Source organism: Tetrahymena thermophila, assembly GCF_000189635.1.
Source record: "Tetrahymena thermophila SB210 genomic scaffold scf_8254483, whole genome shotgun sequence".
Taxonomy (NCBI): domain Eukaryota; phylum Ciliophora; class Oligohymenophorea; order Hymenostomatida; family Tetrahymenidae; genus Tetrahymena; species Tetrahymena thermophila.
This window is the reverse complement of record NW_002476258.1, coordinates 117,682-131,868: the sequence shown is the minus strand read 5'-3', so window position 1 is coordinate 131,868 and position 14,187 is coordinate 117,682. Positions and strand designations below refer to the sequence as shown.

Here is a 14,187-nt window from a genome sequence, read left to right as displayed (position 1 = left end):
GTTAGTAAAATTAATAGATTTTATTAATATAATTAATCAGTATAATTTACAAGCTTTCCCTTAATAAATTTATTCAAAAAAATATAAATCTGTAAACTTAACCAAAGAAAATTTGTATTTAGATTAAGCGTTAAGAATTTAAGTAATTTAAATCAATTGAATCTAAATATCTCATTTACTTTTTTTAAAAATTGAAATTTTACTCAATTGAATTAAATTATTATTTTTTACTCATAGCTAAAGTGAATATTATAATTATCTCTCTATTTGCTAGTTTTATTTTATTAATTATTAGGAATTGTCAAGCTGCAAAATGAATGAAAGTTAATAAATAAATTAAATTTTGAAACTCTGCAAATCTTTTCCAATCATTTTTAAACATAAAGAGCTTTAAATTGATAGAATAAGATAATAGTATCAAAAAGCATGAATGATATAATTAGTTGGTAAAGGATTTCTATTAGTAAAATAAGAAGATTAATTAATGATTGAGCAAAAAGATATTTCTTTTATTAATTTCAGATGGATAAATTAGAGAATTTGTATGTTTCAGTCTATCATATCAGATAATACACAAAATAATATAGTTTGTAACTCAAACAAAACAATCCATAATAAACCAAGAAGCTATTTTTTTTTTAAATTTAGTATCCTTTTTATTAATTTGCTATTACATCAAACAAAAAAAATAGTTGTAAGCAGCTTAAGCTAAGCAAACAGGTATATCCAAAAAGCTGCAATTAATTTATTTAAAGAATAAATCTGTCAAATAAAGAAGAAATGTTATCTTATGTATCTTAGTATTAGAATATTTCATTTATTTTATTTTTTATTAATTGTAAAAGAAAATTGAAACTATTTTAGTGAATAAAAAATATTACTTAAAATTATAACCAAAATAAATTTTCATATTATTAGAAATTAATTTGATAACTGAGTGAAGAATTAATTAATTGATATTTTTTTGGTTACAAACAAAACAAATTATAGCAGTACCTCAATTATTAAATTAAGAAATAAAGTGAATTCAGGGTTTAATTTCTATTGATAATCTTCTTCGTAATTCGTTTTAAGGCAAAAATTTATAACTTAAATAAAGGAGATTTTGATCATAAAGTTTCATAATTGATTAATTAAAAAAAAATTCTAAAAATAATTATTATCAATAAATATTATCATGTAGCCAATGTAGCCTATGAATATCGTTCCTATGATGAACGTTCCTATGATGATGCCACAAGCTACTCAAGGACCTAACCCTTAACTAAATGTAGAGAGTGCTGCCAGTGTTGTCATGAAGTAAACTACTGACATTTAAGTTAATAGAGATGAAAGTTGTTTGCAATGTGGTTGGGATTACCGTTTTAGCACCTACAATTCAGCCTAAGGGGGCTCTCATAAAATTTAAAAATTTGATCCTTGTTGCATTAATGCTTGCTGCTGTTGGCCTATAAAGAAGTGTTGTTGTTCATATAATATGCCTCCTCATGTCTCCAATGAATTTGTGTAGCCAGATGGAGTCTAAGTTGTCTTCCCTAACCCTTTCCATGGAGTAGTTTATGTTAAAGGTGTAGCAATTGGATCATTTGAATATTAATAACCTGGATGCTTTTGGTAATGTCTTATATGCCAACAACCTAAAATAGTCATTAAAAAAGCTGTAACAAACGAGACACTCACATTAAAAGCAAATGACAACTGTTTACTAGGATATTTGGAATTTTACTTCGGATGTTTCTTAACCAACAAAGCTATGTTCTTAGAAAAGCAAGGCTCAACAACAATAGAGGGAAGATACACTAGAAGCTGCTTTAGTGCAATTCTCAATACACTATGTTGCAATCCTCACTTTTATGACAACCTTAATCTTAACTTTTAGCAATTTATTACTAGTGATGCTGAAAAAGTCTTAGTTTATTCTGCCTTTATTTTACTTTAAGAAAACACAAAGATTAATTGCTGCAGTTTAAGACAGGCCTGCTAGCAAACATGCGGCTGTTTTATGATTTGAAAATATTAAATTAATATTTTGGGTTATCAACTTAAAAATGTTAAACGTTTAGTTATGTTTCATCAGATTAAGATTGATTAATTAATTTATTTTTCTTATCAGTTACTCACTTAGCTTTACTATAAAAATAGCTATTTATCTAATTAAATTAATAAATACTTTAAATCCATTAATGTTTTTTACATTCATTCTCTTCTTTCACTTGTATTTTATTGAAACAGAAAAAATTTATTATATTAACGTCATTCATTATATAAAATTTCTGAATTTCATTTTAGAATAAATAAATAATAAAAGGAATATCTATGAAACTTATTTGATTAACATTTAATGTGTGTTAAATTAAATATACTCTAAATCCTCATTAATTAAGAGCAGCATAAATTAAGGGCCAAAAAAACTTTATATGATTAACTATTTTGATTAAATTATAGATATTTATTTTTATAATTCATTCAATTTAAAGAATTTATGGTAGTAAAATATAGTTATCTATTTATAGAATTTTAAGAAGTTTATTTCTAATAAATTTAATTTTATTATTAGTAAAATAAAATTAGATATAAATTATTCATTTTTATTTTCAGATACTCTTTTAGTTATCTACTTTGATTAAAATATAATTGATTGATTATATAAATATTGTTTTCCTCAATTACTTTTAAATTATAGATTATATTTTATAAATACATACATATATGAATGAATGTAACAATATTGATTAATTTATAAAATATGATTTTCATTCAATAATTAGTTTGTTAGAATAAATGAATCAACATCTAATAAAGAAATCAAATAAATATTAATTTAGTGATAAAAAATATAAAAAATAAAGATTAATATTTATTTATATATAGCTAATCCTGTAATTAAAATATCACGAACTGAGTAGGTACAGATCGTGATATTTCATTTAATTTTTATGATTTAAAGCTAATTTTACACTTTCTATTTTTTAATTTTTTTTATCAATTTGAAGAAAAAATTTTAAAAAAGGCTAAATTTAGAAATTGAATAGAAAAATCATAAAGATTGATATAAATTAAAATTATTAATATTATTAATTAAATCTATTATAAAATTATTTATTTTTATATAAATCATATTCAAACGCATCAGCCATTCAAAAAAATAGTGATCTCAATTCACTAAATATTTGAATGGCATTTTGCTATATTATTTTATAAAAAATATAAAATTCAATTATTCAAAAATTAAATATTTATTCATCCTTTTTTTGCCACTTTGTTTATCATAGAAATATTTTTTTAAAGATAACTAATCTTTTTGATTTAAGACACTTGCTTATTACTTTGAATTTTTATGATTAATTCATTTAACTAAAAATTTTATAATAAATTTGTGTAAATTTTAAATAAATATGAAATAGAATATAGGCAAAGGTTGAAAATAAAATGATGAGTTTAATTAACAATCAAAGAACAAAAAAAAGCAAGAGCAATAAAAATAAAAAGAAAAAAGAGTTTTATTGTTTTAAATTAGTTTTAATAATTAAAAATATCACAATCAAAATCAAAAAAACTGTTTTTACTTTAAGTTAAGTGCCAAATTTGAGAGATTAATGCATTTTGATAAACGAAAAGCTAAGCCTGATGCACCTAGATAACCAATTTAGTTATAACTTTTTAAATATCGAAGAAAAAATATATCATTAAATAGTTAATTAGAAGGAAAATATGAAGAAAAAATATGAAATAATAAGATAAATAAATAATAAAAGCAAAAGTTGAAAATAAAATGATGAGTAAAATTAACAAAGAAAGAAGCAAAAAAAAAAGTTAGCACAATATATTGTTTTAAATTAGTTTTTATAATTAAATTAATCTCAATATTAATACAAATAAACTGTTTTTACCTCAAATCAAGTGTCAAATTTGAGAGATTAATGCACTTTTCTAAACCAAAACCTAAGCCTGATGCACCTAGATAACCAATTTAGTTATAACTTTTTAAATATCGAAAAAAAATATTTCTTTAAATAGTTAATTAGAAGGAAAATATGAAGAAAAAATATGAAATAATAAGATTAATTAATAATAAAAGCAAAAGTTGAAAATAAAATGATGAGTTAAATTAACAAAAAAAGAAGCAAAAAAAAAAGTAAGCACAATAAAAAGAAAAAGAAAAAAGAGCTTTTTTTTTTTAAATAGTTTTATAATTAAAAATATCACAATCGAAATCAAATAAACTGTTTTTACCTCAAATCAAGTGTCAAATTTGAGAGATTAATGCACTTTGTTAAACCAGAACATAAGCCTGAGACACCTTTGTCACCAATTTAATTAGAACTTTTTAAATATTGAAGAAAAAATATATCATTAAATAGTTAATTAGAAGGAAATAATGATGAAAAAATATGAAATAATAAGATTAATTAATAATAAAATTAAAAGTTGAAAATTAAATGATGAGTTAAATTAACATCAAAGAACAAAAAAAAGCAAGCAAAATAAAAAGAAGAAGAAAAAAAGAGCTTTATTGTTTTAAATTAGTTTTACTAATTAAAAATATAACAATCAAAAACAAATACACTGTTTTTACTAAAACTCAAGTGTCAAATTTGAGAGATTAATGCACTTTTCTAAACCAAAACCTAAGCCTGATGCACCTAGATAACCAATTTAGTTATAACTTTTTAAATATCGAAAAAAAATATTTCTTTAAATAGTTAATTAGAAGGAAAATATGAAGAAAAAATATGAAATAATAAGATAAATAAATAATAAAAGCAAAAGTTGAAAATAAAATGATGAGTAAAATTAACAAAGAAAGAAGCAAAAAAAAAAAAGTTAGCACAATAAAAAGAAAAAGAAAAAAGAGCTTTATTGTTTTAAATTAGTTTTATAATTAAAATAATCTCAATATTAATACAAATAAGCTGTTTTTACTGAAGTTTAAGTGTCAAATTTGAGAGATTAATGCATTTTGTTAAACCAGAACCTAAGCCTGATGCACCTTCGTCACCAATTTAATTGCGCCTTTTTAAATATAGAAGAAAAAATATATCATTAAATAGTTAATTAGAAGGAAAATATGAAGAAAAAATATGTAATATAAGATTAATTAATAATAAAAGCAAAAGTTGAAAATAAAATGATGAGTTAAATTAATAAAGAAAGTAAAAAAAAAGCAAGCACAATTAAAAGAAAAAGAAAAAGAAAAATGAGCTTTATTGTTTTAAATTAGTTTTTATAATTAAAAATATCTCAATTTTAAAACAAATAAACTGTTTTTACTCAAAGTTAATTGTCAAATTTGAGAGATTAATGCATTTTGCTAAACCAAAACCTAAGCCTGATGCACCTATATAACCAATTTAGTTATAACTTTTTAAATATCGAAGATAGTTAATTAGAAGGAAAATATGAAGAAAAAATATGAAATAATAAGATAAATTAATAATAAAAGCAAAAGTTGAAAATAAAATGATGAGTTAAATTAATAAAGAAAGTTCAAAAAAAAAGCAAGCACAATAAAAAGAAAAAGAAAAAAGATCTTTATTGTTTTAAATTAGTTTTTATAATTAAAAATATCTCAATCTTAAAACAAATAAACTGTTTTTACTCTAAGTTAATTGTCAAATTTGAGAGATTAATGCATTTTGCTAAACCAAAACCTAAGCCTGATGCACCTTTGTCACCAATTTAATTAGAACTTTTTAAATATTGAAGAAAAAATATATCATTAAATATTTCATAAGAAGGATAAGATGAAGAAATAATAAGATTAATTAATAATAAAAGCAAAGATTTAAAATAAAATAATGAGTAAAATTAACAAAGAAAGAACAAAAAAAAGCAAGAACAATAAAAAGAAAAGGAAAAAGAAAAAAGAGCTTTATTGTTTTAAATTAGTTTTTTAATTAAAAATATCACAATCCAATACAAATAACTGATTTTACGAAAGACCAAGTATCAAATTTGAGAGTTTAATGCAATTTACTAAACCAAAACCTAAGCCTGATGCACCTTCGTCACCAATTTAATTAGAACTTTTTAAATAATGAAGAAAAAATATGAAATAATAAGATTAATTAATAATAAAATTAAAAGTTGAAAATTAAATGATGAGTTAAATTAACAATCAAATAACAAAAAAAAGCAAGCACAATAAAAAGAAGAAAAAAAAAAGAGTTTTTTTGTTTTAAATTAGTTTTATAATTAAAAATATCACAATCCAAAACAAATAAACTGTTTTTACTAAAACTCAAGTGTCAAATTTGAGAGATTAATGCACTTTTCTAAACCAGAAACTAAGCTGGATGCACCCTTTTTACCAATTTAATTGCACCTTTTTAAATATTGAAGAAAAAATATATCATTAAATAGTTAATTAGAAGGAAAAAATGAAGGAAAAATATGTAATATAAGATTAATTTATAATAAAAGCAAAAGTTGAAAATAAAATGATGAGTTAAATTAACAAATAAAGTTCAAAAAAAAAGCAAGCACAATAAAAAGAAAAAGAAAAATGAGCTTTATTGTTTTAAAATAATTTTTATAATTAAAATTATCGCAATCCAAAACAAATAAACTGTTTTTACTAAATCTCAAGTGTCAAATTTGAGAGATTAATGCACTTTGCTAAAGCAGAACCTAAGCCTGATGCACTTTCTTCACCAATTTCATTAGAACTTTTTTAATATTGAAGAAAATATATATCATTAAATAGTTAATTAGAAGGAAAAAATGAAGAAAAAATATGAAATAATAGGATTAATTAAAAATTAAAAGCAAAAGTTGAAAATAAAATGATGAGTTAAATTAACAAAGAAAGAACAAAAAAAAAGTAAGCACAAATAACTGAAAAAGAAAAGTAAAAAAGAGCTTTATTGTTTTAAATTAGTTAATTAGTTTTTATAATTAAAAATATCACAATCCAAAACAAATAAAATGTTTTTACTATGATGCACCTTCATCACCAATTTTAAAAACTTTAAATTAGATTCGAAAAAAACGAAGCTAAAAAGTACTCTTGATTTTTGAATTCTTAAAATTTTTCAAAAAAAAATGATTTGTTATAAGAATGCACGGTAAATATGATTTCAAAATTTACATTTTGTGAATTTAAAGGTTTCTAAAAACTCAAAAATAAAGCTGTTTAAAGCTAATTTAGCTTTATTTATTATGTTATTAAGATATATTACATTTTGCCTTTTGTAAATTAAATTGGCATTTCACTCTAGTTAATTAGAAGGAAAAAATGAAGAAAAAATATGAAATAAATAATAAGATTAATTAATTATTAATAAATTTAAAAAAGAATGAAAAAAAATGAAATCACAATCAAAAGAAAAAGGAAAATAAACCAAATAAATTAAATGAGCTTTAATGTTTTAAATTAACTTTTATAATTAAAAATATTACAATCCAAAACTAATAAATTGCTTTTATTAAGTGTAAGTTTTAATAGCAAAAAATGAAGAAAAAATATCAAATAATAAAAAATGAATAATAAATAATTCAAAATTGAATTAAAAATTAAGTTAAAATAGCTAAAAAAGTTTTATTTTTAATAAAAATCAATGAATAATGATGATAATTTCTATAAAAAAAATTATTTATTTAAATAAATTGTAAGCTAAATATATAAAAATATTAATAATAATAAAAATAATATTTATTAATAAAATATACTTGAGATGAATATGGAAAACCTAATGAGATAAAAGTGAAGAGTTTATAAACTATTTTTATTAATAAATATAAATTTAAAGGATATTAATAAAACAATAAATAATTACTTCTTCTAATCTATTGTATTATTTAATCTATAATATCATTTATTTTTTTTTTCAAAAATAATGAATAGCAATTTATGGAATTTAATTAATTAATTATAAATGGATAAATAAAACAAATAAAATTTAATAATTAATTATCAAATATTAATTTATAAATTTGCTTTTATGATGAGATATCAGAGAAAAATTTATTTAACATTAATTATTTAATCTTAATATTTGTATTTAAAACATATACTTAAAAATATAGTAGGAATTAGAGAAGGCCAGTTAGTTAGTCATATTTAAAAAATTTTAGTAATAAATTATTAAATAATATAACTTGTTATCATTCACTTTGTAGCCTTGAAAAAGGCAGTACCTTACATTACTATATATATAAAAATATAATTATAAAAAAGAAAGAGAGACAAATAGAAATTAAACTCAATGAAAATTCATATTTCATTTTATAAATATAAGAAAGAAAAAATATAATTAATAGTAGCATTATTACTAATCTAATAACGATTGAATAAAGTCTAAATAACAGAAATATAGTTATTTATTTATTTATAATTAAGCACTTTTATTAAGAAAAAACATATTAAAAAATGAAAAAGTGATTAATTAATACAATATAATTATATAAAAAAGAACACAGATAAATACATTTGAGCTAAAATAAGATTGATACATCATAAATAGCTTTAAAATTTAATTAATAGTATGATAATTGATAAATATAATGAATCATTGGATGAAGTCTAAATAATAGATAGGACTATATTAGATAGTTACTTATTTATTAGATTGTTTATTTATTTATTTAATTTATAATTTTATAATTAATATTTATTAGTTTATGTGTGTGTATTATTTATCAGTTTATTTAATTATTTTACTAAATCTATTTAATGTTGGAAAAATTCATTAAAAATATTTTCTTTTATTTTCAGAATAGCTGTAGATGGATAAACCGACCATATATTTATTTATTTATTTATTACTACTTTAAGATCAAGGTTATATTCAAACAAAGCTAGTTAATATTTAGTTAGTAAGGAAGTTAGTTAGTTATTTAGTATTAATTACTCAATCATACTCAGAAACTATCATGTTACGCATATTTTCAAAGAAATTCAAAAATTCTACTCCTAATTCTTATTTTAATTACATTTGTTCTAAAGTCTTTTTCAATACTTCCATGAAAACATTGAAATCTTTTTCGCTTATATCCATTTATTCATGATGATCTCTTACATTTTGGCCTGAATATCTGTTATTAAGGATTTAGATTTAATATAAAGAATAATTGAAAAAAATTTAATTTACTTTGTTGAACCACCACTGGCCATGTTCAGATAATCCTTAAAATGTTTTTTAACTTGAGCCAGCTCTACATTAATGAAGTAATGTCTAATTCTTTTTTCTTCCATAATCTTATCAAAGAATTTTTCAGTAAATAAAGTGAGGAAGTCATCACCTCCAATTCTTTCGAACAAAGAAGGTGGCTTACCTCCTACAATATCTACTTTAATAGTATCAATTAAGTTCATGAATTCTATGATACTCTCTTTAGTAGAACCACATTCTGTAAAAGACTCTTTGAGTAAGTTCTTATATATCTCGAATTAGCTTGACATAATAGTAAATCTACTATGTGCTTCTTTTGCACTTTTTCCTTTATATCTATTTTTAAAAGATAATTTATTTACTCATTTTTTTTCTCTAAAAGAATAAAAATTTACCTGTTTGGTCCTCCGCAAATCATAATATAATAATCTGTCATCTTTTAACCTAACTATTTCATGTCAACTTTATTGAAGAAATCTTTTAATTGATGGATATTCATTAATTTTTCTTCATACAATTTTTTCACAGCCTTTTCAATAACTACAATTCCTCCTAGTCTATCATATAAAGTATTGTTTTTCTTGGGGATTTCACTTCTCAAACACTCTAAGAGTCTTCCAATTTCATTTATTGAATGAGTATCAACTCCATTTTCTTTGAACCCTTATTGGATTTAAGCGCAACAAAAAGTGAACACCTTCTCCGAAATGTGTGCGTGAGAATGAGCTTCTCTCATTTATTTACCTTTATATCTTTAATTTAAAAAATATGCTATAAATCAAGTAAAACATAAAACTAAATTTTACTTTGATGGACCACCAAATACTAATGATAAATATTAGACATATTATTCCTAGACCTAATTAGTATCTACTTTACTAAAAATAGGTTTTATTTCATTAATCTGAAGTATCTTGTTAAAATAATATTTAACAGCCTTTCTGATACCTTCTTCTTTATTTACTCTGTTATAGAGTGATTCAGATGGTTTTTAAGTAATTTATGAACGTAATGGTTCAATCAGCATCATAACCTCCTATACAAGTTGTGGTTTTACCTTTAAATCCTCCTTTAGGATCCTCTTGAAAAATTCTGAGGCCTTATTGAAATGGTCATCATTTAATCCTAAATCTTTATGTGCTTCTTACATATTTCTTCCTTAATACCTTTAATTTCATTTTAAATTTTTATCAATTATTATTTACATATTTAATTTTTGAAATTTTATTTTTTTTAAAAGCATTTCAAATCAAAAAATTTATTTTGATAAATACTTTAAATCTATTTGTTTAAGTGTTTCAAATCAATAAATTAATTGTTAAAAATATTTAAATTCGATAAATTAACTATAATAAACTATTTAAATCAAATTTTTTATTTTAATAAAAAAATATCTTAATTCTTTTATTTTAAAAATTAATTAAATTCAATAAATTTATTTGAATAAATATTTCTAATCAATCAACAAATTTACTTTAATAAACTGTTTAAATCAAATGATTAATTTAAATAAATAAATATCTTAATTCTATTAGTTTATTTTAAAAATTAATTAAATTCAATAAATTTATTTGAATAAATATTTCTAATCAACAAATTTACTTGAATAAACTGTTTAAATCAAATTTTTTATTTTAATAAAAAAATATCTTAATTCTTTTAGTTTATTTTAAAAATTAATTAAATTCATTAAATTTTGCTTGAATAAATATTTCTAATCAACAAATTTACTTGAATAAACTGTTTAAATCAAATTTTTAATTTAAATAGATATATTTCTTAATTCATTTAGTTTATATTTAAAATATTTAAATTCATTAAATTTTGCTTGAATAAATATTTTAATTAAAATATGAGTTTTTCTTTTTTGTTTGGAAAAAGATTTACTTTTTAAATGATATAATTTAATTTAGAATAAAGATTAAATAAAAATTACATTTATCTACTACCAAAGTAAGTTTTAAGGAATTGGCCGATAACTTTTTTTTATTTACTCTAGCTTGTTTTATTCAAAAATAGTTTTTTTAAATCTTAATCGCCATAAATTTCATTGACAAATCTATCTGCTATATCTTGGACAACTTCTTCACCTCCAAGTCTTATTATTAAAGGTATTTATTTTTCTTCATTTTTTCCATCATTATTTTAATTAGAATGGGACCTTTTGCTTTGATTGCTTTACTTGGCACTTTCGTTTTTATTGCTTTGATCGTCGGCTATATATTTGAATTAAGAATTATATTTAGTGAGTGAGAGTGAAAAAGCATATTAATATCTATACCTGATTTCTTTCTCTAGTACCTGGAGAAAGTATCAATATCTTCTTTAGCATTGTGATTAAATGGACAACCTCCTGTCATTTGCTACTTTAATGGATTTTCTCTATCATGCTATTAGAAAGTATGAACAAGTCTAAGAATCTCTTCTGGATTAATACTAATAGAAATATCGTTAATACTCATATGTCTTAAAATTTAATTGCTGTCAATAATAAATGTAGACTTGAATGCTGCACCTATTTTTTAAAATTTATAAAACATGTTTGAAGCAATTCTAAAATATTTAAAAAATCTAAATTAAAATTTTGTTATACACTCACCTTTCTCTCCTGCTTCCCCATCTTCTATAACTACTCCATAACTTGTTGAAATCTACTTGTCTACATCAGATAACAGAGGAATTTCTAAGTTTCCTAAGCCACCCTCTGATTAAGGCTTTTAACAGTAATTCATGTGAGCGAATTAGCTATCTTAAGAGCAACCAATAACTTGACAGGCTGCTTTTACAAACTTGTCATTCAATTAAGAGAAAGCTAATATCTCTTTTCTACTTAATTCAGAGAAATCATATGGAAAGAAAAATAGCACTACGTATTGACCCTTATAATCTCTTAGTGATATTTTCTTGAATCCCTTGTTGAAATATGCCATCCCTGAGAAGTTGGGAGCAGGACGCTTGATAAATGTGTATTGATAATCAGCAGATTGATAGTTTTGTTTTGCGCTTTCTCTAGCACTGTCTTTATTTTCAAGTTTATTTTCAGATTTAACAGCTTATTTATAATTGTCTTCCTAATTAATGTTAGTAAAAGTAGGTATGTCATTTTTAGACTTCTTGCTCTGTGGATTATAGTTATGATACTCTAATTTTAAGTAAAAATATAAATAAATTGAATGATTCAGCTAAAAATTTTGTCTATCTTTCATAATTGTGAATTTAACAAAATGAATTTTTATATTAGTTTAATGCAATAAACATTCAAGTACCTAAAAAAGATGATTTGTATCAAAAATCATATTAATATGCTAAGAATATATATAGAATAATGAAAAAAAGTTACTCTTTTCCTAAGGCTTAGGCATATCTTGAGAATCAAAAGTGTTCTTATCATCATATCCATTCATATGTGACTATTAGCATTGACCCATTTTTGTAAATGATAATTATAATTTGAAAGTAGTAATTGTCAAGTTATAAATGTTTTATTAGTCAATCAATCAACTTATTAATACAATAAGCAATCTATAATATTTATTCTTCTCTAAAAGTTTAAGTTTTTTTATTTTTTTTTGGTATTCTTACTCCTTTTAGCACTTAAACAATTTACAAGCTCCTAAAATAACTCTCTAAAATTTTTGTTATCACTTTGTTTCTTCCTTTTGCTTTTTTTTAAAAATCAAAGAACAAATTATCTTTAAAATATAAAAATTTGTTTTTTAACTAACTTTTAATACAAATAAAAGCTAACCTACAACAATTACTATTATTATTGCATGTAAATATGTATTAATTAGTATTTATTATTTAACTAACACATTCAAAAAACAATCAATAGCATTAATAAATAATTAAATTCCTCATTCTTATTTGAATTTATGTTTTTCAACCTTTATTTTCTACTAATTTATTAAATACAAACAGCAATCTATCAATCAATATCAGGTTTTTCTATGATTTCAATTTTTAATTTATATAAAAAATTAATTACAAATACAAAATATATAATAAATATTTATTAATTTATCGATTTATTCCCTCAACTTACTTAATTTAAATACATGTTTATAATTTATAAATTAATTTATTATCTATATTTTAATCAAACAAGAACTGATGTAATTGCTTTACAAGGCATTTAAAATACCAAAATTATTACTGAGTTTAGTGAAAGATATTGTAAACTAATATTAGAATTCTATTATGTTCTTATAATAATATTTTTATTATTGCTAAAAAAATATTTAAATTTATCACTCTTAATAAATAAAATTAAATTATTTTATTAAAAAATATTATGATATTATTCTTAAAATTAATTTAAATAATAAAACTTTGTATGAATAAACATCAAATGTAATTAAAGCCTGAATAAAACTAAAATTTATAAAATTTAACTAATCATTCAATTTTATAAATGAATATTAACAGCTTATGAAAGAGGTATTGATAATATTCCATAAAAATGAAACGATAGAATTAAATTTCATATAGTTTATACCTTAATTCCTCACACCCTTACCTTTTTTACTTATCATTTATGATCAACAAGATTTCAGAAGTTTATTTGAGAAATTTTGTTCATTCTTCAGTTAAGGGCTTTTTATTTTAAACTGAGGAATTACAGTTAATTTCTAAAATTCATTATAAAAAAATAATAGGTAAATTATAAAATAAATTAAACTAACTGTAAATTAATCTAAAATAAGCATAAATAATAAAAAGCATAAAATAAATATAAATTATTTATAAATGAGCATACAATCAGCCTCACCAATTTTTTTAATTTTTTTAATCTAAATGATAACTTTGATAGTAAGCAATCCTTTATTTTTGAAAATTAAAAATATTAAATAACATTTATTTTGTTCTTCAACAAATATTTTTTTAATTTTTTTTAAATTGAGAATTAAATATAATTAATTTATCTTACTTCTAATTTTGAAATTTTAAATAAAAAAACTAGAGGTAAATAATAAGTCTGACTGAGTAGAGCTTATCTCAACAAATAATTTCACTATTGATAATTTATATAAATATCTTGACAATTTATTTGAATAAAGAGATAAAATGAGAA

The 14,187-nt window shown here is 20.9% G+C and overlaps 3 protein-coding genes across 3 annotated transcripts; 1 reads left to right on the top strand and 2 right to left on the bottom strand. All coding sequences in view use genetic code 6, as the record gives it.

Annotated features, from left to right (window-relative positions):
• Positions 1-1,177: 1,177 nt before the first annotated feature.
• On the top strand, positions 1,178-2,011 carry TTHERM_000822063 (hypothetical protein; the record flags this gene model as incomplete). The annotated part of the gene is made up of 1 exon (XM_012799301.1): positions 1,178-2,011. The coding sequence occupies one exon, from the start codon at positions 1,178-1,180 to the stop codon at positions 2,009-2,011; it is 834 nt and encodes a 277-aa protein (XP_012654755.1).
• Positions 2,012-3,547: 1,536 nt separating this feature from the next.
• Positions 3,548-7,210, bottom strand: TTHERM_000822061 (hypothetical protein; the record flags this gene model as incomplete). The annotated part of the gene is made up of 13 exons (XM_012799300.1): positions 3,548-3,656; positions 3,891-3,980; positions 4,234-4,323; positions 4,577-4,666; positions 4,924-5,013; positions 5,272-5,361; positions 5,600-5,689; positions 5,937-6,026; positions 6,236-6,325; positions 6,579-6,668; positions 6,938-6,968; positions 7,091-7,131; positions 7,182-7,210. The coding sequence occupies 13 exons, from the start codon at positions 7,208-7,210 to the stop codon at positions 3,548-3,550; spliced, it is 1,020 nt and encodes a 339-aa protein (XP_012654754.1).
• Positions 7,211-8,852: 1,642 nt separating this feature from the next.
• Positions 8,853-12,541, bottom strand: TTHERM_00822060 (protozoan/cyanobacterial globin family protein; the record flags this gene model as incomplete). Its single annotated transcript, XM_001031531.1, has 8 exons — positions 8,853-9,036; positions 9,093-9,449; positions 9,509-9,865; positions 9,920-10,279; positions 11,050-11,329; positions 11,395-11,628; positions 11,713-12,255; positions 12,454-12,541. The coding sequence occupies 8 exons, from the start codon at positions 12,539-12,541 to the stop codon at positions 8,853-8,855; spliced, it is 2,403 nt and encodes an 800-aa protein (XP_001031531.1).
• Between the last annotated feature and the right edge of the window lie 1,646 nt (positions 12,542-14,187).